This window comes from Saccostrea echinata, unplaced genomic scaffold (assembly GCF_033153115.1).
Source record: "Saccostrea echinata isolate AGI-Se365-2 ecotype Australia unplaced genomic scaffold, CSIRO_AGI_Sech_v1 ptg000017l, whole genome shotgun sequence".
NCBI classification, from domain to species: Eukaryota; Metazoa; Mollusca; class Bivalvia; order Ostreida; family Ostreidae; genus Saccostrea; species Saccostrea echinata.
The window spans coordinates 7,678,225-7,701,434 of record NW_026889766.1 but is presented as its reverse complement, the minus strand read 5'-3'; the positions used below and the strand labels follow the sequence as shown (position 1 = coordinate 7,701,434).

General features: G+C 32.1%; 2 protein-coding genes across 2 annotated transcripts in view; both read right to left on the bottom strand.

The window, feature by feature from the left end:
• The window catches only part of LOC133189313 (multiple epidermal growth factor-like domains protein 10), a 53,430-nt gene extending 52,861 nt beyond the window's left edge, over positions 1-569 (bottom strand). The window contains exon 1 of the mRNA XM_061324706.1: positions 476-569. Within this exon, the coding sequence (XP_061180690.1) occupies positions 476-569 (94 nt within the window). The remainder of the gene's footprint in view (positions 1-475) is intronic.
• An 11,361-nt stretch (positions 570-11,930) lies between these two features.
• The window catches only part of LOC133189312 (receptor-type tyrosine-protein phosphatase T-like), a 36,771-nt gene continuing 25,491 nt past the window's right edge, over positions 11,931-23,210 (bottom strand). The window contains exons 11-28 of the mRNA XM_061324705.1: positions 21,777-21,873; positions 21,265-21,347; positions 20,463-20,749; positions 20,268-20,355; positions 20,073-20,143; positions 19,788-19,824; positions 19,367-19,464; positions 18,027-18,155; positions 17,527-17,675; positions 17,233-17,368; positions 16,820-16,966; positions 16,046-16,139; positions 15,682-15,755; positions 15,464-15,598; positions 15,059-15,178; positions 14,285-14,424; positions 13,140-13,275; positions 11,931-12,009 (exon numbers count right to left, since the gene is read on the bottom strand). Of these exons, the coding sequence (XP_061180689.1) occupies positions 11,932-12,009; positions 13,140-13,275; positions 14,285-14,424; positions 15,059-15,178; positions 15,464-15,598; positions 15,682-15,755; positions 16,046-16,139; positions 16,820-16,966; positions 17,233-17,368; positions 17,527-17,675; positions 18,027-18,155; positions 19,367-19,464; positions 19,788-19,824; positions 20,073-20,143; positions 20,268-20,355; positions 20,463-20,749; positions 21,265-21,347; positions 21,777-21,873 (2,099 nt within the window). The 3' untranslated portion in view covers position 11,931. The remainder of the gene's footprint in view (positions 12,010-13,139; positions 13,276-14,284; positions 14,425-15,058; positions 15,179-15,463; positions 15,599-15,681; positions 15,756-16,045; positions 16,140-16,819; positions 16,967-17,232; positions 17,369-17,526; positions 17,676-18,026; positions 18,156-19,366; positions 19,465-19,787; positions 19,825-20,072; positions 20,144-20,267; positions 20,356-20,462; positions 20,750-21,264; positions 21,348-21,776; positions 21,874-23,210) is intronic.

Here is a 23,210-nt window from a genome sequence, read left to right as displayed (position 1 = left end):
AAGGTAAATCTTTTCAATCTATTGCTGACTTCTGAAAAACAAAATGTGTTATTTATACTTAAGCCAACATGATGAAATGTAATGAAACCACGTTAAATTCCAATTAGTTAAATTAGATAACTAGTTAAATTAAGAAGAATTTCTGCAAAATAAAAAAAGAACATTTTTGTACAGTCATTAAGGGAAAAAACCCTTAAATGGATGTCACATTGAAATTTGAATTTCATGTAAATATCTACTGGGGAACCCTTTCTTTTTAAAATGAGTATCATTGTAAATATTCCTTACTGAACTTCAATTCATTGGACTTTAAAACCCGCCAGTTCGTACAAGATTAGTTTTGACAAGGCAATCCAGAGAGAAGGTCGCCTTTAGCTCCTCTGACGTCTATTTTTTTTTTTTTTTTTTTTTTTTTTTTTCTTGTTGTTGTTTTTGTTGTTTTTTTGTTTTTGTTTTTGTATATATCCAGCATTACGAGTTAAGAGTATAACTTGCAGTGCTTGCTCTAATGTTCCATTTTTAAATGATGTATGTAATGGTCCAGCTTTTCTGATGTTCCACCCATCCATACTTCAAAGTTAATCTACAGTAGTGAGGCCACCAAGTGCTTTGAGTCCACCCTCCAATCATGGTGAGTAGTAGTGAGGCCACTATTGGGCCGCAGAGTCCTCCTCCAGCCTGTGGAATGGACGAAACGGACGACAGGACAGAAACTTATCAGGACAAACAGGAAATTGTATATTTTGTATACAAAATTGTATATTTCATAATTACATTATCTTTGAATATGTAAATTATATGGTCAAAATGTTTGAGTTAAATTTATTGCTAGTAAAAAAAAATCCGCTCGACTATCAGAGACAATGGATCATATTGTATTTTACCAAAAAGTGAAATTCCTTTTATGTATCCGCCTGTTTCAGCTTTTATTTAAAAAAAAGCGTAATTGAGAATTTTCCATCTTCGAAAGAAAAAGGAAGCACAAAAATAAATATAAATAATATTTTTCTGAGTGAAAGTAGTAATGGATTTAGCTACCTGAGATTTTCTTATTAAAGGTTGTCTGGTGTCCGTCTTTCGTGTGTCGTCTGTCAACTTTCTACATTTTCAACTTTTTCTCAGAACCACTGGACCAATTTCAACCAAACTTGCCATAAAAAATTCTTTTGACGGTCCACATTGTCGTTTTATACATATTGTTTGTTGGCGACTGTATGCACCTATACTCACTTCACATATTATTGTCTATCGACACGTATTGTCGCCGGTGTAAAGACGAATAATGACTCCTATAGAATAATGACCGGGGGTTATTCCTCGCCGTCGAATAATGACCCCGGTCATTATTTAACAGCGAAAAATGACCCCCGGTCATTATTCGACGTCAAAAAATGACCCCTTTGTCCGTAGAAAGAGTGTCATCACCCTAAAAATCTGCATACCCCCCGTGAAGAAAAATGCCCCCGTAGAATAATGACCCCTTGTGGATTTAAGCGGATTAAAGTTGAATTTTTTAGGGGGCAAAATAATAATAATAAATAAAGAGACCTGTTGGCCAAAATGCTCACTTGGCAGTCATTCTACAAAAACATGACCAATTAAGATTTTTTTATGTCGCTTACAAATTAACCGTTGTAATATCTTAACTATAAATATTAAGGTCGATTTCAACTCTAAGATTTAATATACACACATGGTTTAGTAAATATTAACCGATATATATGCAGTTAAAGTTTTGATATGAACATAAGGTAATGTTGAAAAACGTTTTCCACTGCAGATCTTAATGTCGCTTCATTAATGTACAAATTTCAAGATGAAATTTTCAGCCGTAAAAGCTTTCCGACTAGATTGCAATGAATGTTAAAAAAAGTTTTTTATCCTGTATAAAAAGAAATCAAACCACTCCTTTCATGTGAAATCATAAGCATGTCGCTAAAATTCGATTAACTTCCGTAACGATTTTGTTTTAAATTTCATGCATAGAATGATTTCAAAAAGAACTTAAACTTATCTGAAAGTGACCACGGAACCTTATATCATCGATTCTAGTTGCGAGTCAGCTATTATAGACGATTACTTTGTAGACATAACAAAATGAATTGGACAAAAACAGTTGTCTCTCTAAAGAATTTAACTTCCGTAACGGTAATTCAGGAAAGATTTTGCATTAAAAAAGGTATAAAAAAAATTTATCATTTTGGGAGCGAAATGCTTCATACATTTGTTTAATATTCTAAAACAAACTTTGATTTTAACTATTGAAGAGAATTTTTAACTTTTATTGCTGGGAATTAACTTCCGTAACTATTAACTTCCATAACGATATTTTTCCAGAAAATTTAATTTAAATTCGGATTCATGCGAGACTTCATGAATCATATCTCAGCGTTCTTTACTGAACATCAGAAACGAGAAATTAGTCAAATTCAGCTTTATTTAAAAAAAATAATAATGCTTGATCAAGCATTAACTTCCGTAACATTACCTTAAAGGCAATGGTATCTTGAAATTGTTGTAAAGAGTTAACGATACCAGATTTGTGGACAATTCTTTGTTTTCAAGTTCACTGATATGTCCTTTAGAGAATTATGATGTTCATTTTGCTATTTGAAACAATAATTTTTTTTTCATGTTTTTTACTCTGAATTGGTCCATTTATCGTAGAATGACTGATGAGCTAAATTGGGAATAAATCGATGATATGTTGATCTCATTACATTATACAATTATTGCTGTTTTTAAGGTCAATGCAATGATTCAGAATCGATTTATCGAGCTCAAATGGCGAGGGAAGCATTGTTTTTCGATGGTGGAAAATCACTGATCGTCCTGACAGAAAAAACAGCAATAATTGTTTTATTATATGATTCAACGATTAAATTGATACAAACTGATTAAGCAGACATATCAAGTTTCTTGTTTACATTTGCTCCAGTCCTAGCCAAGCACAGTGAAAGAATCGGAGTTAACATAAGCATAACCAGTATTAATTTTTCATTTGAAATCTAGTTTTGGTGCAATGTAGAAAAAATAAATGTCAGGCATAGCATCGAAAGGGGAAATGGCGCATTATAAGAGGCAAAATAACAAATTACCTTAGAAATATCTTGATGAATCCCTCAAAAAAAATATTGATGTAAGGGGGGTTTCCTTTTACTCTACTGTATCAAAAAGTTGGCGGTAGGACAACCAGACTTGCAATGACCATTTTCAAGCGCAACAAAATATTTTTTAAAAATACGTTAATCGAAAGGGAAGTGGAAGGACACCCCAGCCCTGATTCTATGTGTCTAAATGCTATGTTCATCTTGTCCACTCAAGCAGGTGAGATTTTTTACACTGTATAAGAAAGAGGGGGTTGTTACGAACTTCCAATGAACGTTTTCAAACTAGAAATTGTAAAATTTACATTCAGAAAAGGGGGAACAATCCCTTTCTCTTCTCCGATTCTTTGTGCCTGAATATTATGTTCACTTGAGCGGAAATCAGATGCAGGTGAAATAACTTTTCAGAATTGTTTTCAACTTATTATTAACTCAATGTAGGAAAAATAAATCCTTAAAGTGGATTTTAAAAAATATTCCTCTTACATGTATGTACTTGTGACGGTACATATTGTTACAACGTGTACCTACCATTACTACATTTATTCTCGCCCCACTGTTAGAGTTACAGTAATGTTTTGCAAAAATGAGGACTCTAAAATCTAGCGATCTGCAGTATTTAATTTACGCTGTTTCCGTTCACAGAGAGAGAAAGAGAAGTTTCGAAGGAACTCATTTGACAACAAATCTTACCATAAGCAAAAACAATATTTCCGGACAATAGAAATCCTCCAAAACAATAAAACAGCCAAACTGAACCGTTCATTCCGTTTAATATGGGTAATTTGAATCCGGGAAGTAAATTTTTATCGACTACCTACAACAGTTTAAACTTCTGAATGAGGTCACGTAGCATAGCCATGGAAGGAAATCTTTGGATTTTAAATATACCAGGTCATGGTCTGTGCGAAAGTTTAGGAAATAAATAAACTTACTAATAGTAAATGGAAGAATATTTTTTTTTCAAAGCTAAATTCAATGCAATGTTGATATAGATGCAAAATCTCTGACAATATCTCTTCAAAGTGTTTTATTTTGCAAGTAAATAATTGGGGGGGGGGGGGGGGTTTCTGTGGAAAAAATATGATGAAACACGAAAGCTACATTTAAAGTAGTCATCAAGCAACCTTTCTAAATATTAATTCTTCTACAAATCACATATAAAGAGAAAAGCCCATTTAAAGGGACCTTTTTGGTTGATGTTTATGCACGGAAAATGTTTAAAGTCAACATTAGTGGTGACGAGGTACATTTAACTCAATCTTAGCATTAGTGACCAGTCTTCAAATTAAGTCTAGAGAAGTCTAGAGAAGAGAATGTACCTATATCCTCTTAAATACGAGTAAAAACATTAAAAGAGTGATGTATGTTTAACGACATGTGATATGCATAATTCTAGTTGCAGACCACGGCCAGCTGGGAACAGACCAGGCCGCTTTGAACAGTTTTTTTTAGGGATGTCAACGAATGGTCGACTATTTGACTATCAGTAGAATGGACCGACGATCGAATAATGAAACGACATTCGAATATTATTTTAACTAAATGAATGCAATAAATGAGTGATAGATGAGATGGAATTCTCATCAAAAAATTGAGAAAGAGTCTTTCCTCATAGACAGTCGATAATTTTCTTCAACAAAAAACGGTAGATTTTCCATGTACGTATAGAAAGTACAGCAATTATAAGTGCTTCACTACTGCGAGAATTAATTGTCAGTAACTGCCTGTGTTGTTTTTGTGATAAATTACCAACCAATATAATGGGCTTTGTTTGTAAAATTATTAATTGGACTTGATCTTATACCATATACCAATTATCTTTGTTATCTTCAGTTTGCTCAAATGCAAGGAATAAACCTGTTTTGATACTTCGATAATTATTAAAACAATGCGCTTACATTTTAAACTGTTTGAGGACATTTTGATAGCCCCCCCCCCTCCATTTTATTTTATAATAAGCTTTAAATAAATATCGGCTGGTATTTTTTAATGCTTGCTAAATAAAAAATGACTGCATGTACAGACCGATTTATGAATTCTATTGACGGGGAAATAATAAATTTTGTAGAATTAGGTTTCTAAATTTATTTCATAGAATCATGTTATCCACGCGTTACGTTGCATTAATTTGATGTTACTTTTTAAATAGATTTAAGTAAAAAGGTTTTTGAGTATGTACCAATGAAGTTTGAAATAAAATTTTATTTTCAGAAAATGTTCCGAATATTCGACTATCGTTCAAATAATGCAATCGAATGATCGACTGAGGAAAAAAAATATTTTGGCATCCCTAGTTTTTTTCTATAGTTATTAATATTCCATATTTTTCCAGAGCCAACAATGTATTTCTAAATATCTATATTCTTCAAATTTAGCTTATAAATCAAAATATGAGTGTTTCCTCACGCCACAAAAGAAACTAGAAGTACCGTGAGCACGGACATCACAAAATGATACCCCCGCTCCCATATGAGTATAGTGACTAAATTTATGCGTCACAATGGGAAAACCTTGAATGTCTGTCCGAACAGAACATAAAATAGAGGTCATAATGGCATTATGTAGTAAAGATTCTGTGAAAGTTTCGTTAAATTTTATTCTTTGGGATAAGAGGAGTTGCAGATAAGAGATGCGTACCCCCCATATTATAGAAAGAATGACAGTCTCCATGCCTTGCTATGGATATCTTTCCGATCAAAAAATAAAATAGAATGTGCACAGATGCATTTTGAATTAAGATTCAGTGAAAATCTGATTAAAGTTTATACGGTGGTACACATGTATATGAGGAGTGGCGGGTAAGAGATGGGTAACCTAGGTGTTACGGACGTATAGAAGGACGTGCATATGGCCGGAACCCAAATGACTATACATCCCCAGCTTTTGAGGTTAAAAAAAAACAACTGTGATGTTAAACCCATTGGTATTTATATCTTACGTATGCATGTATAACTGTATACATGACAATGTGTACCTTTTCTGAATAATACAGTTTACAATTAATATGTGCTAGATATGGAAACACAACTTAATTTTTAAAAATCAGGATTTAATATTAATCTTAGAATAATCAACTGTTAAAAATATTTAATTTGCCTCGTTTGTTACATAAAATATAACAATCACAGGATTGTACCTTTCGTGAGATTAATGATTTCGAATAATAAACATGATATATTGCACTCTAGCAAAAAGAGTAAACCGATGTTAATCATAAAATGTTAGGTGATCTTTCCAGTAAAATCTATTTTCATTTAACATCATGCAAGTCTTAGATGAATTACCGTGCTAGTTAAAAAAAATTAATAGAATTATTAAGCAGGCATATTCCAGAGAATTGTGGTTAACTGCTTTTGGGGTGTTAATGGTTTGGGTGCAATGGTCTATGGGATATTGTTACTCTTTTGCATGCCAACAATGCGGGAAAAAAGTTTTATATTTTTGAATTAATATATTCTGTTGCAAGGTCATGAAAGCCATGTCTCTTTTGGTGAGAAAATCAGCAAGTTAGAAATGTTGGAATTGTAGATCAAATTTCAGGTCATGAAACAAAAATTGAGGGTCATTTGAAAAGGTCTTGACTCAGGTAATACACAAGTAAAACTATCAATGCCTTTTCAGATGCAAAAGATAAGACAAAGGTTAATTTTTCTACAAAGAAGGTGAAAATTCAAGACTTAAACGAAGTTTATTCAGAAATGTCATAGGTTATGCATTTGTGAAATTCCAGAGTTTTAATGTCTCTAATTCAAACTTTATTACCAATGGTTAACTTCAGGGTCAAGATAACAAGGGGAAAAATGGAAAGGCAATGCACATGTGAAATATGAGAGCCCTTTCGTTTGTCATTCGAATATTATGACTAGGATTAAAGGTTTTTTTTTACTGACAGATGCACAGACAGACGATTTAATGTCACGGAAAGCAGGGGAAAGGGTGATTGGCCAAATAAGGTAGCTGAGTTCACTACAGAACTTACAGGAAATGATTACTGTATATTTGTGTACATGTATCTATGTGATAAAATCCAACATGAGGCTTTGGGTTTAGGAATATATGTATAAATAGTCGTACTTATACAAGTAAAGTCAAGTACAATATCGGTAAGGTTCACGATCAAGATATACATCTTTTCTTTATTTTTAAACAGTGGTTAAAGTGATTATAGTTTTAATGAAATACGGTAGAATGTTGCTTATTTGCATTTCTTGGTTAATACGTAAATTCAGATTTAGTCAAGACTTGTCCAGGTGCGGTGTTTCAAATTCTCTTTGACTAGATATCGTTTACCTTATGTAGTCATGCTGCAATATACTGATTGCAACTCGTTTATGTTGAATCACACAGTATGGTAAAAATGTATTTTCATTGATTTGTCATTTTCCTACATTATTAAATTCATTGAAATGTTATTGGTAGAGAGTCGAAATCGGTTTCCCAAATTACTACAGTCCGTTCGATTAAATGTTAAATTAGGTGTAGAATCATGTGTTCTATTTTAGATTCTATAAAGAAAACAACTTTCATTATCTTCGCCTTAAATGATCTTACCATAAGCAGTTACAATATTCCCGTTAAATATTGATTCAATAAGAAAATGAAACAACATCACTCTGTTGTCCATGACGTTAGACATGTATTAATTTGAATCCAGGAAGGAAAGCTAGAAAGATTTTTTCAAGGAATTTAACTTTTTTTGAATGAGGCAGTAAGGTCAATTACGTGTACATAGAGTTATTTATATCTTAATGAGAATTTATATTTATAGTGGAATTTACAAGGAAGATTCTCTATCTGTTACTTACAAATGTATTGTTTTACATTTTCAGCAGTGAAATTCTGTGATTTATTTATTCAATAAAAGTGATTTTTTTTTCACGGTGTAAAAGAATGTCATAGCGATATTTTGTCATAGGGTGAAAGAATATATAAGATGTCTGGCAAAACTCGATTTCCCTCGCCTTCACAGAGTGCTGTAAAAAACATTCCTTGGCCAGTTATAAGAGAGAGAAAGAGTAAATAAGCTATCCTGACAGAGACTAAAACTGCCAAAGTTTCTTAATATATATGAAATCTATGTTTACAATATTTTCAATCTTCCAATCGCAAATCTATGACGCTTCAACCGCTTAACTATGACACCAAAGCCAACGACTTTGTTATGAAAAGACAAAAGACATAGGCAGAGGGGGAAAATCATGGAACATTTTTTAAACAAAAAATTCAACATTTTGTTGCTGAATATGGAATTTATTGCATGAGTGGAACAGGATTTTTCAATATTTCCACGAGTGCGAATCACGGGTGAAAATATTTTCAAAAAACAATAATGTCTCACACGTGAAATAAATCCCATATCCAACTACAAAAATATTCAATGTCCTCTATTTTTTTCTAATGTAATCGGATATGTAGATTGGGTGATAAGAAGTCAATATAGTGAACATAAAAATTAATTCAGATGCCATGAATGTTCACTAATCAGGTATACAGATGAATTTTCATCAATTATTTAACAGACAGGCAGTACAAATCATTGTCAGCCTTAACTAGTATCAACAATGTTGATCGGTGAATATGATGTTATGAAAAGTTTTTGCTCTGCTGGCAAATTCCATGTTTCGTAAAAGTGCATCATGGAATATTCCAGCAGAGCTATTGCTAACACACTACCATGTTTACTAAATGACATTCTTTTTTCATGCAGAAAAAATATGTTGTGTAATTCAGTTACAGATTTAAGATTTGCCTTTATTTCCCTCTGTATGAATTTGTTTTTACGATAAAGTCCTTTATTTCTGTGAATCATTTCTTTAACCCTCCTCCTTTTCTTATATTGCGTATCTATACAATTGATAGTTGCTTCGAATCCTCTTGTAAACCACCACCGAAGTACTTATGATTTTTTTTTTGTTTTTTGCTTGCCTTGTACTCCTGATAGATGAGTATGAAGTTGTTTATACGTACACGATAAAGTACTGTTTTAGTTAATCATTTCTATAACCCTATCATTTTCTTATTCTCCATATCTACACACGAGATCAATACTTCAAATCCTTGAGTAAACTTTCGTCCAGGTTCTTATGATTTTTTTGGCCTTTGCATGCCTTCCCCACTGATAGATGAATATAAATATCAAATCGCTGTTTTAATCTCCCAAACATTAGTTAATCTTTAAGATGATTGTAAATTTAAAGTTTTTTTTTAAGTATTAGAAGGTGGTTGGTTATAACCTATAACTAAATACTTTTTTTCCAAAAATACAATTTCTATAAGTTCATGTATATAAACTAGTTTAGTCACATTTAAAGTTAACAAACTGTATGGACTTCACAGATACAAATTTCCGATTCTGTAGTTTTGACATTTATTGTTGTCAAATTTCATAATGGAAGATGATTATACTAAAAGTAACACAAGTAACTAGATTGCAATGGTTTTTTAACATGAATATGTTTATTTCTGTTTATTTAAGTATCACATGTACGTACATTCGGTTGTCACATTTAAAAAAAAAATGAAGTAAGGAAGAAAACAAAAAATACACACTTCATTCCTCTTTTTTTTTTTAGATATACAAAAAACAAAAACAAAAACAAAATTGTTCATTTACTTGATCGCTTTACATTGTCTCTTTATCAATATCTATACTGTCTTTATTTTCATATTAATATATCTTAACAAATAAAGGCAGAGAAAATCAAAAATTCAATATTTTACGTTAAAATTTTACACAATTGCTGAACTTCTTTATGTTTATACAAAAAAGTCAACACATTGCTCCTCTTATTCTATTATGAAACACGGAGATAGAAACCTTGTTAAGGCCGTTCGACAAGTGGTTGACGTTAACTGCTGGAAAATTAGTTGAAAAGAGAAATAGCTCAAAGGAGTCGATTCCGTAACATCATTTCCAAATGAATTTCGTCAAAGAGACAGAGATGATATAATTAGCTATGATACCATTTAATGTGAGTTTAAATTCGATAGGGCTTTAAAATGTGTGCAACAGATGTCTTTAACTTCCAAAAAAAAAACATATTGTTCATGTGGCATGCTAGAGAAATTTCTCTAAACTATCCCAGAAACGATATGATGGTGAATTTCACTGCGCCTGGTGGCTTTAATGCAAAAAAACGAAGACTTTGGAGGAATGCGTTCATTATTTTTTTAGTTATGTGTAAATGTATACGATTAAACTGGACAACCCTCGAATACAACATACGATTAATCATCTTCATTTTAAGAGTCGTCGTTGAATCATTCGTATTGCTTTAAAAAAAAACCTAAGTTACATCGTTTGGTTGCTTTGAAATACAAGAAATGTCTATAATCTGAAAGGAAAAACTGTTTTAATATTCGTATAAATTATAATGAATGAATGAAATAACATGCATTGTATGTACGTACATTACGTAATGTAAATATAAGGTCCATGTCAAAACCTTATTTAGAAATGCAGTGATATAATGCATCTCATTTAACCTTATTATATCAAGATTAACAATAATTCTATTATTCCAAACAACGATCATTATATTTTTTCATCCTGTGTAATATTTTTTACCAATTGTGACGACATTCAGAGAGGGACAGATCTTGACACAATACCTTATCAAAACTAAATAAAGTTGTTCATATCTTAAATAGAAGAAAATTTAATGTAGTTTAGGTACAGGTTTCAGTACTGCTCAATACTCCTTATTTAGGTTTCATTTGCAATAAAGATTTTACAATAAAGAACTTCATCTTCGTTCATTTTAACTCGTCCTCCTTTGTTTTAGCAATTTCTATCTTTACAACTGATAGTTGCTTCAAACCCTTGAGTAAGCTTCCGTCGAAGTAAGTATATTATCGATATTTCCTTTGTATTTCTTGCCCTTTTGAAAACTGTTAAGATTAAATCAGCGTTCCAGAGGTTTGATTATTATGCCCAATTCACAGAATAGTATTGTTTTTAGATTATTTTCAGGTCGGTCTGTGTTTATCATTTTTAACTATTTCGTTCTAAACTCTGCACGTTAGGTTCATAACCCCTCTGCTCACTAATATAAAATGTTTCTTTAACTCTTATGATTTTCCAAAAGAAATGTATTTGTTAAGTAAAATACAAACAATTATTGCATAGCTTGCGGGGCAAAACTTGACAGAAAAGATACTTCAACTGGACAAATTTATAAAGGAATAATAGACATTTGTGTCATTAAGAGTTATCTCTCTTATCAGAGTATCAATGAACCTTAAATGTAAACGATTTTAGAATGTGATGAGTTAAAAACTTTTAAAGAAATAGACTTTTTAAAGTTTTATAAGTATGTGAACTAGCTTAGCAACAGTAAAGTTAAAAACTTCATTTAATTAACTCTGTAGATAAAAGTGTCCGATTTCATCTTTTTGGCATTCACTTTAGTCTCAGTGCGATATGAAATACATGTATATGTTGATATTCTAAAAGGGAAAGAAAATAAGTACATCGCAGTGTTTTCCTGTATACTGAAACATGAAATGCTTATTACTGTTTAATCACGAATTATACAATTCTCATTTAAATATTTGAAGTAACAAAGTTAAACAAAATACGCATACAAATACAAAAAATTGTTCATTTAGTCGATCGCTTTACATTCACTGTTTATCCGTTTTTATACTGTCTTCATTTCCATATATCTTAACAATTAAAGACAAAGAAAATCAATAATCCAGTATTTCATCAAAAACTTCACTCAATTGCTGAACTTGGTTATGTTTTTGTAAATAGTCAAAACATTGCTCATCTTATTCTAACATGAAAGAAATGCAAAGTATAATGACACTGCTTCCATTATTGGTTGTAGTACACGTTTTCTGATGTAGTCTCAATGTGATCACAGACAGCTCTATATATCAACAGATATTCTTCCTGAAAGTCAGTAAAAATATAAATTATATAAAAGTCATAAAATAAAATACATGTACATGATTATAATATATAAGGGGTGTGAGGATTACAGGATTGCTTGTATGGCAGGCCTTTCCGCATGACTGGATGTTTCTTTTTGTTATACCTCTACAGATTTTTCACTGTATGAGAGTAAGTCAATATATTTTCCTGTCAGTAACCGTAAAGAGAGTGATCCCCTAACAAGAAAGGGGCGGGGGCTCAGTTTGTTCCAAACTCTGAACACTTTCATTTCATTTTATGAAAAATTCCGATCTGTTTCAAATAAATTTATGAATATTCATATTCAATTAGGATTTCACCATGAGTGGACAAGTTTCTGTAAAAACCAGTTTACAGTAGCATACAAAGTCAAATATGGTAAGTTCCCAGATTTTGGATATATCTTTTTTGGAGGGGGGGGGGGGGGTTCTGTTGGTGATAAGGAACATAAAGAGTCAAAATTAAATGTTATATCAATTTTCTTTTTTTTCTGATCTATTGTTAGTATCTGTATAATAAAACAGTTTAAGTGTATCTCTGAGTATGTGGGTAAGCAAATTTCTAATTTCCAATGAGCATCCCTATACCCTGTGGCAAAACCGAGATAATTAGGCTTTGCTCTTGAGGAACTGAAGTTTTGCTGACTGTTTCAATCATCTTATTTCACTGTATGATAGCAAAAATATTTACATGTATATACAAATTAGAAAATGGTTCAATTTGAGGGACTGGGAAAGAGATAAAACTTCTCTATAAGCTTTCTTATTTTATTCTAAGTTTTCTTATATCCGAGTTTCTAATAAGCAAGTTTTAATGCATATATTGGCACATATTTACGTGTATCACAACAATTTCCAAAGGGGGTGTATTTTTATAGGCAAAAATGAATAACAAATTCCTCATCAAATAACTAACAACTTTATTGGTTCAGTAAAGCCCAAAACACTTCCTCGCTGTTTTAATTTTTTGCTCTTTTGAAACACAGGTATTATCGTTTTGTTTTCCCTATAAAAATATAGTCTAAACGCACACATTCAGATGGACAATAATACCTCTTAATGCCTTTTTTCGGAGATGATACAAGAAAATACAGTGAGAAATGTCCTAACCTGTGTTGAACAGAATTCTGGTCTTCTTTTCTGTAAGAGTCTGACAGCAGTAAATACGTCAACATTTTCATCCATAGTGAGTTGTTGTATCACATTATATACAGAACAGAGGACACCACACAAGGTGGCCCCATCTCTGTAAGGTAAAAAAGAATTAAGTTTAAATTTTCCTAATCCATATATCATTTAAATGACTGTAAGAATGATGAAAATAAATGTAAAAGTCCAGACCAATACAGACTTCTATTCATAGGCGATTATCTTTGCCATAAATTACCTTTTGTTAAGCATAAAATTTTTTTACATTATTTTCCAATCTCTACTAGGCTAAAGCTCTCAAAACATTGAAATTCTACTATATAACTTTAAATTATTAAAGCGTAGAAAACTATATCCCAATTGCCAGTTGAATTCCCAATTGAATCCCTACTTCATCCAAGTATTGTATATAATTTATTACCCCATCGCATCGAAATTGAAGTGGGTATAGTAACGCGCTTGTGTGTGTGTATGTGTGGCTGAGTGGGTGAGTAAATGTGTGGTAACGGAAGTTATGCAAGTTATAATTTAAATTGCATGAGGATGCTCCGTGTTGCGGTGCCCTTATTTTAATTGATAGACAGTATCTCATGTTAACTCATGTATATGAATTTGAAATGTTATACATTGATGTCAATCCTAACCTAATCATTTCCTTATGATATGGACTTCGTTTTTACGAAAATAACGAGGCTTTAATTGTGTGGCATCTACTGATTTTTTTTTCTCAAGTTTTTGTAAATCCTGGTAAGTAAGTTTTGTAAGAATTCGACCTTGTTGTGCAAGATGAATGCATACAGATTAGCAGACAACAGATTACATAAAACCCTTTACGAAAGATAACATTAGACATATGCCTCTAGTGACTTTAATAACAGAAGTTCACTCTTGTATACTCTGTTCTAAACGTTCGTCATTGGCATTTTATTTTACTATTTTAATTTCATTGGATTGTTTTTATTTTTCTAATGCTTTCAATCCTGATATAATTCATTATTTACTTCCCTATTCACCACTTTCTTTTCCGGCCATAAACTTTATAAATTCTGAATGCTAAAAAAATAATTAATATCACTAATATTCTTCCTATACAATAGTTGACTTACTTGCTGACAACGGTGATTGGTCTTTCAGACGAAATATTCTTAGCAAATGAGACTAAACTTCTGAGAGACGATGTGTCATGAGGCGTTCCGGTTGACTTCAGAGATCCTTTGGGTTCTACTATGGTTACAGTATGTGTTTCCTATATAATGACGGAGACTTACAATTTAAACAAAGTACAAAACGAGGATGATTGCAATTTCATTCATCATATTTTAATGCGTTAAACTCTGTATTGTGACACGTTATCACTATTGTTTATTTCCTTCTTATTTATTGTGTTAAAATCATTCATAATCGATGGATAACTGAAACGCTGTAAATGAAGATCCAATTCAAGTTAAAAACATCTAAGAAACCAATCGTTTTTGTTAGAATGAAATCAAATTGATTATCAATACAGCTAAGATATTAATTATAAAAAACGCAAATACTTTGTCCAAAGCTGAAATTTCGAAAGAACTTTACTTATATCAAATAGTGCGTTGGCATTTTGTTATATACTTTAAACAATTTGAAGAAAATCTTTATTTTTTCGTTTAACAGTGAGCCCACCAACTTGGTGACATTTTTTTCTTTTTGAAATATTTGGCAAAATAAGATCCTATTAATATTTCAAATTTGTTTCAAAAAATATAAACTCATCTCTGGGGCATGTCAAGATTTTCTAAAATTACATCACTTGAATTTTTTTCTTTTTTTTTTCTTTTTCTGAGAAAACATTTTCTATTGAACCCCATCATCATTAACGCATAGTTTAGAATGCTTTTCCTCACCTCATCTTTCACAATCTTTAAGGTCGTGGCCTTAACATCTGTATCTGCTTGTGTTTCGTACTGTACAGTAAATGGAGGGACGGATCTTGAAGAGGTAGGATCCGCCATCCACGCTTTAGTCTGGAAATAAATGTGCATCAATCTTTTAACTTTTGATATCTATGGCTTCAGACTGCTTATTCGAAAAATCAATGGATACCAATTATGATGATAATTATGAACGAAAGCAAAATTTTGGGGGAAAAAATCAGAATGAAGACATTGATGGTAAAACGTTGCAACAATTAGTAATGTTATTCTAAATAAATTTCATTTGTATTAGAAGTTACAAACATAACATAAACTGGTTAATTGATAATCGAAGTTCAAAAAAATTAAAATAAAATTTGTTTTACATATACAAACCGATTCAATTTCACTTAAAGGATTCATGCAGATGACATTATCAGACTCATGATCAATGAGCAGGCGCAGGAAGTCGACAGCGTCCTCTGTCGTTGGATACTTCGTCACTATGAAGGCGCCCTCTCTTGTGTATGACTATGGAATACGGGGTTTAAATTAATTAGATTCTGTATATCACAATTAAGATATACTGACTATTGGGAAAGACTGGTACTTACAGAAATGTTAATTGCATTGATGAAGCTGCCTCGCTTTGGAATTGAAGACGTCAAGTACAAACTGTACTTGTCAACTACAATGACATAAAAAGGTAAATTGTTCAAAAGATATCTGTTTAAAACATTTCTCTAAAAATTCTAATTGCACTTAATTTTATTTCTGATGTAGAATTTGTGGATATTTAACCAGAACTCTATCATCAAATCTTACAAGTCATATTTTATTGTAATTCCACTGAGCCATTTTTGATGCTTTTCTTTTTTTCATAACCGGAAGAGTAAACTCTCCTATAATTATGTTACTTTTAAAACTTTAATAAAGTGTACTCGAATAATGCAGTAAAATTCATTTGTAAATACTCACGTGGTAATATTGCTTTCCCGTTTTTGTCTGAATTGTGTTGCCTGGCAATTTTATAATCAGCTGGGGTATAAACTGGTCGAACTTCCATCAATAACTAGAAAAAAATGAGGAACAGAAGTTAACAATAACTAGAAAAATATGAGGAACAGAAGTTAACAATGTCAAACGATGAAAAATACATGTAATAGAGTTACAAATACTAACCAATGAGGAACAAAAACGGCTAAAAAGTCAACCAATGAGGAACGAAAACGGCTAAAAAAGTAAACCTTTGAGGAACACAAAAGGGCTAAAAAAGTAAACCAATGAGGAACAAAAACTGACAAAAAGTCAATCAATGAGGAACAAAAACGGCCAAAAAGTCAACCAATGAAGAACAAAAACGGCCAAAAAGTCAACCAATGAAGAACAAAAACGGCCGAAAGGGCAACCAATGAGGAACAAAAACGGCAAAAAAGTCAACCAATGAGGAACAAACACGGCCAAAAAGTCAACCAATGAGGAACAAAAACGGCCAAAAAGTCAACCAATGAGGAACAAAAACGGCCAAAAAGTCAACCAATGAGGAACAAACACGGCCAAAAAGTCAACCAATGAAGAACAAAAACGGCCAAAAAGTCAACCAATGAGGAACAAACACGGCCAAAAAGTCAACCAATGAAGAACAAACACGGCCAAAAAGTCAACCAATGAAGAACAAAAGAGGCTTACGTAAATAATGAGAAGCCTAACAAACATTCAGAATAATTAAGCAATAACGGATTTTACATGTACCTCAAATTCCTTTCTTATAGCAGCTTGGTTGGCCGGTGTGTCTCCCATCAGTTTTTCTGCTTTCTGCGTGAAATCTGAAACAGTCTGTGTTTCTACTGGGGCTTTAAAAGCTTCGTTCAGAGCCAGGAAAATTGTCATATATTGTTCCTGCAAGTTAAAAATACACGACATTTATGTCATTCATATCCCATTAAAGGGAGCTATTTTAATTTTACATCGGAGCACACGGTTTTCATTTTCCATTAATAATCATTATAATTAATAAAAAGTAAGATTATATTACATCTAGAACATATCAATCTAAAGTAAATAAAATCGTATGTTAATCTTGAACAGTAGTAGGTAGATTACACTTGTTTCTTTATTACACGAAACGTTAAGTTTTTCGTTTATTATAAAGAACAGTAGCTTACATAGGTTTGAACCATATTCATTCTGTTTGCCCTCATGGTCTTCACATATTCTGCGATATTGACTTTGCCCGATGCTTTCCCAGTCTTGTATAAGGCATCCAGTGCAATATACGTTCCTGTTCGACCTATTCCCGCACTATAAACAAGAAGATTTAACGTTATATATTTCATGGCCTTACGATGTAGGTAAGAAATAATATCATTTAAAACTAAACAAAAATGATTTGGATTATTAAAATAAACTTAAACTTTGTAAAACAAAATATTGTGCACAATCCGTAAAAATGCCAATACCTGCAATGGACAACAGTTGGTGATTTCTTCTGATTGGATCGTGTTCTTGTCACGTGATCATGAAAAATTACCAGACAAAGCGGATCTGGTGTACCATGGTCAGGCCAAGTGGTATAATGATAGTGCGTAACAACACGTGACTTTTTAAGCTGAAAATGCACAAGAACAAGGACGTTGCTATTATAGTTATGCAATATGTATTTTCATATTATAAAAGATTATTTTTTTCCCATAGTGAACAGATAGTACTATATTTACTAGAAAATATCATCAGAAATAGACGGTTTAATTTTTGGATGAAGGTCAGCAGCTTAATAGAGTTCTGATTTGAATGCAAATGTTTTATTACAAAATATTTTTAGATCAACATCGGCATTATATATAGAAACATCTTTTCTTTGTATACTCTCCGTGATTTACTAAACATTTTTCAGAATATGACTACAATATTTCTACCCCTACATCGTGTTTATTTACAAAGAAATATTTCTTAAACGTACCTCCTTGTGTGAAACAGACAGCTTCCTAGTGATATAGAATGCGTATTCTTTTACTTCAATGGATTTTACAATAATGTTTCCAAAAGCTCTGGCTTTCATTTCTTCTGGCCAATACTGCGTGCACTTTGTCTGACAAAAAAACCCATGTATAGATTAATATCAACACTTTATAAAGATGTAGAGTTGAGCAATTTCCGAATAAAAATTGTACATATCTACACTTTTAAAAAGGGGGAGGTGTTATTGTAACCACCATATATAATTTTCCGTTTCCTTCCTTTCATCACTCCTAATGTTATTAAATTTATATATATCATTCATGTTTAAAGCTGCAATTTTCATTTATGTATTGTAAATACTTCTTGTGACGACCACATTACGTACGAGGTGGTACTATTTTTATTCCCATTACTATATTACTATAGTCTTTTGTTCTTAATTAACTCCATTATCCCTTCTTCCGTATCATGACCCCTGGGTCGAGGCCTCTTCTGATGGACTGTTGGTCCCTGGGGTTCTCTACAGCCTAGTAGCTAAGTACTTCGGTACTAGCTTAAAAATACGGATATATATTCAAATTCCTGTGGTAAAATTTAGAAATTTATTTCAAAACTAAGGATTATCTCTCTCATGCATAGCTCTGATCCTTCGACGTATTTGGCTCCAGTTTTTGGCTCCTTTTTTCAGCTCTTCGAATTCTAAGATTTTTTTATTTAAATATCTCGGAATTCTAACGTTTCGGCATGAGCATCACTGAAGAGACATAATTTGTCGAAATGCGCATCTTGTGCATCAAAATTGGTGCCATATAAGATTTACATTACTGAAGGTGTAATAACATGATAAATATTTACATTATAGCAACTATTAATGCGCTAACCGCTCTGCACTTTGAAGTGAAAAATGCTGGCAATTTGGATGAGACCTTAAAAACTGAGGCCCCGTGTCACGTGAGCATAAAAATCCCTCACTGCTCAACAGCCCTGATTGTCGCGTAAAGTTTTAAATTTGACGCCCATCACCGGTATATGGTGACGTCCCTATATGAGTAAAACTTCCTTTAATTGGACTTAAATCAACACACAATCAATCAGATTTTTAACAAATAGGCTCTGTTTAATAATCCTTCATGCCTATCTTCTCTCGTACTTGTGTGTGTATGTTGGGGGAGGGGGAGGGGATCAACATTTCAACAAGAGTGAAAATTCTCTCCAGATATCTCTCCTCCTTCAAACTCATCAGCACCAAAATCTGTTCTTTTCCTTTTTGGTTCATTTTTCTGTTTATTTATTAAATTAAATAAATATCGCGAACTCCTTAACTTGTTATTTGATCGTTACCTTTGCTCCCTCTTTTAGATTTGTGAGCATCACAATCTGTGACACATTTTCTTGCCACATCATCATCCAAAAGTCGTTCAATGTGTTTTGCTTTGGACCTTTAAATTAACGAAAAAAATGCTTAAGGTACTTTTTTATTTGTTAGGGAACATGTAGTGAATATATTTTGGAAGCTTCTGTATTTCATCATGTGTACCCTCTTCAGTTTTTCTTTGAAATTTATAAAATTTTGATATCATGAACTTTAATTCTATTATGTGTGCTGATATTAATGAATAGAAAGGGTATATTCAATACCTACAATTAAGTATTTTCAAAATATGCAAGCTTTTAAATACTATAGTATTCATTAGAATATTGAGAAACAAAATGTTCAAGTGCTAAATCAATCGACATGATGGCAATATACACGTAGTATTACCTTGCGATGCAATATATTCCCGCTCTGAATCCGTTCCCTTCAATAAAATTGACACACAAACATCACCAGCACAGTGGATATATAATTAACAGTCATTTATAATTAATGCAAAACTCATCTTTGAAGTGTTTTTTTTAATTATGATATTAATCGTATCACAGTTAAAAAGTTATAAGAAAGATGTTATGACAATTTAAGGTTTTGGTTTGGGATACTCGTAATTAATAAGTACTTAGAAGACAGTTTCAACTACTTTTTAAAAGTAAATTTCTATGTTGAACATACGTTTATAAAATTAGCGTTAATGTAGTCTGAGTTTCCATTGTTGTCTTTTAAAACAACTCTTGAATGATCGTCTGTAAAAGATATACAATAATTAATTATTATAATATAATATGTAATAAATAAAACCAATCAAAAAGAACAAAATAAACGGAATATTGAATTCTCAGTAAAGATCAATGTATAATCCTGACTTACAGGGGAACGTTGTTTTGAATCTGTTTCTCGGTACGTTTTCTGGCAATTTGCCAGCATCACACTTGTGTTGTTCTCCATGTGGCAACATCTGAGTATAGAAAGAGGTTGAAATTAAAACAGAATGATGCACATTATTTGTTCCTCCAGGTATATTTACAGTTCTAAATCATGAAATTCAGAGTTTAAAAAACTTACGGCATATTCTCTTTTAAATCCTTCCTCCTCATCTTTTCTTTTCTCTGCAATGATGTTTTCGAGTTGATTAACCGGAATATCCGGTATGGTTTCCTCATTTATATACATATCACCATAGGGATTCTCGATGCCTTCGTCATCTGTGTCGTAATCCCTGTCCTCGTATTTCTTTCCATTTGGGATTTTCACTGTAGTATCTTGCTTTTCTGACTTTGGAACAGATTTTGTTTTTGTCTCCATATTTTCGTATATGTTACTGAAGGTCTGATTATTTGACTCGTTGTTTACTGAATTAAAATAAATGTTTCATTAACATACATGTACTAATTACCAGCATTAGAAAATAATGAGTTGGAGCTATATCCTAATATAAGTAAAAACGACACCTAGAGAGGGCAATACGAATTCTAATATAATTTTACATCTTAAGCTATATAAGAGAATATGTTACTCTGTTATGCCTTAAAAAATGATTATAAAAAGTTATTTTACAAGAAATTTTAAAACTGTGAGGTAACATACTTGTAACCTTAAGTTTTCTAATTATATTTTACATGGCACATTTTTTGGTCAAAAGCAATCTATGTGTCTGAGAATCTATATATAGTACAGGTCTAGGGTAGCATAATTTTAAATATTACGCGACAAATAATGTTTGGCTTTATAAGCATGTAATATTTAAAATGTCCATTTTACCTACGGGTAAGTTTATCATATCCATTGATGATAAACAACTTTTTTCTAAATAGTTCCTGTCTTATTTGCTTATAAATCAAACTTTGATTGACGTATATGAGCTTACAGTATACATTTTCCTCTCTCTCTCGTTGTTGTTGACGTCTTTCATGGCGAGGTGAGTCGTTTTCATGTTTATTCCTCCTATGTCTGAAATTAATAACAATGATTACATCTAGCTTTAAAAAAAGAAGCTATTTAAAAAAATTAATGGTACTTTTTTTTCTCTTTTCAAAACTATGAATTGAATATTACTTTTTTTTTTTCATTCAAACACCTTTGAAATATTCTATTACTATTTACATTTGTCTTTTCTTACTTTATTTTGAGATCCAGTAATGAAATACTATACTTAGATATACATTTAATAGAATATTACATATATTTTCATTTAAACACCATTGGAATATTATAGGGCTATATACATTTTATTTTATTTAAAGGTCCAGTAATAAAAATGCTTTACCGAGTTATCGTTTTAAAGGATGACTTAAATTCGTAGATTCGCAATGTCAAAATCGTTGACTTATTACTCATTAAGCAGGGAATTCATTTCATCATTACATGCTTTAAAATTACCTCCTGAACAAAACAACAAATAAGACAACTGCCAGGCTCACAATAATGGCAGCCACGACTCCTCCAATGATAGGGACAGTGTTGGTGGCGGGTGGATCTGCGGCCTGCATCTGCACAGTGCAGTAGAATAGTACAGTAAAACACAGAGCGGAAAAAGATAAAGCAAATACTATTGATTTAAACCGTTAAAGTGTTTGAATGAAAATCCTTAAACGAAAAGGAAAAAATAACCTGTATATGAGATAAGAGTTCACAAGTGTGGACAAACCTATTGATTTAAGTATTCTAAGAACTTAAATCAATAGGTTTGTCCACCTTCTACAAATATTCTAAGAACTTAACGCCTTATATACGATTGTATTAAAGTACTGTGTGCGTAATTGAAAGAATCAATTGTACAGTGAGCGCAGCGAGGCGGCGCGAAGCGCCGCTCGCGTAGCGAGCTCCATAGACAACGTGTACGGACGGAGGAAATTCGGGTTGAAATCTGCACATTGTTCAAAGAAATTTTTATCGTCCCACGTGAAAATATTCTATACTCCCAATAATCCTTTGCGGTGCATAGCAACATGGTGGCTTAAGCATAGCAACAACTTACTTGATAAAAATAATAAACAACGATTTAATTCAATTTCCATGCCATAACTGCCCATAAAACTATCGTTTGCGTCCTTGGAACACACGACTTTGTATGTGACGTCAGATTTTCGTCATTTTAACAACTCGGGTATTTCCGATTTTGTCGGAAATATCCGAGAAGTTAGGAATTTCGATCCCGATGCATGGGGAGTCTGCAACGTTAGAGAATATATTCTTCAATAACGGTTTTAAAAAAAATTATGTACGATACACAGTAAACGCGCGATAAAAGTGTAATAAGCAGAATGTAAAACATTTGAGAAGATGTGTAGAGTTTTAGAAAATGAACTGCGCTCGCCCTAACGGTTTCACCGTCGGACATATTACCTTAGTGGATACCGGATGAAACGGAAACATATTGTGACAAAATTTACATTGATGAAAGCTATATGATCTGGGGGAAGAGGTACAAATGTGTTAAATTTAATAAGTTTGACATCATATATGGCAATTATATGTCATCTTTAATCTGAGGATACAAATTTGTGAAAGGACGAGATATGCTAATTACCCTTTTTTGGCACCACGATATTTTATTAAAATTTCTTTGTGGCATACAAAATAGGATGATTAAGGTGCATGCCTATTCTCAACTTTATCATATTAGTGAAAGAAAAAAGGTAAATATTGGCGTTTTACTGGGACAACACTCGTAAAAACACATACTTCTGATGCTATTCTGTTTATATTTGACATAATTAATAATTAAAAAGTTTATGTGAGTATACCCTAGTTCAAAAACAAATTGTATGCTATTATGAAAGATAACACTTAACCAAATTTAAAGATATTACC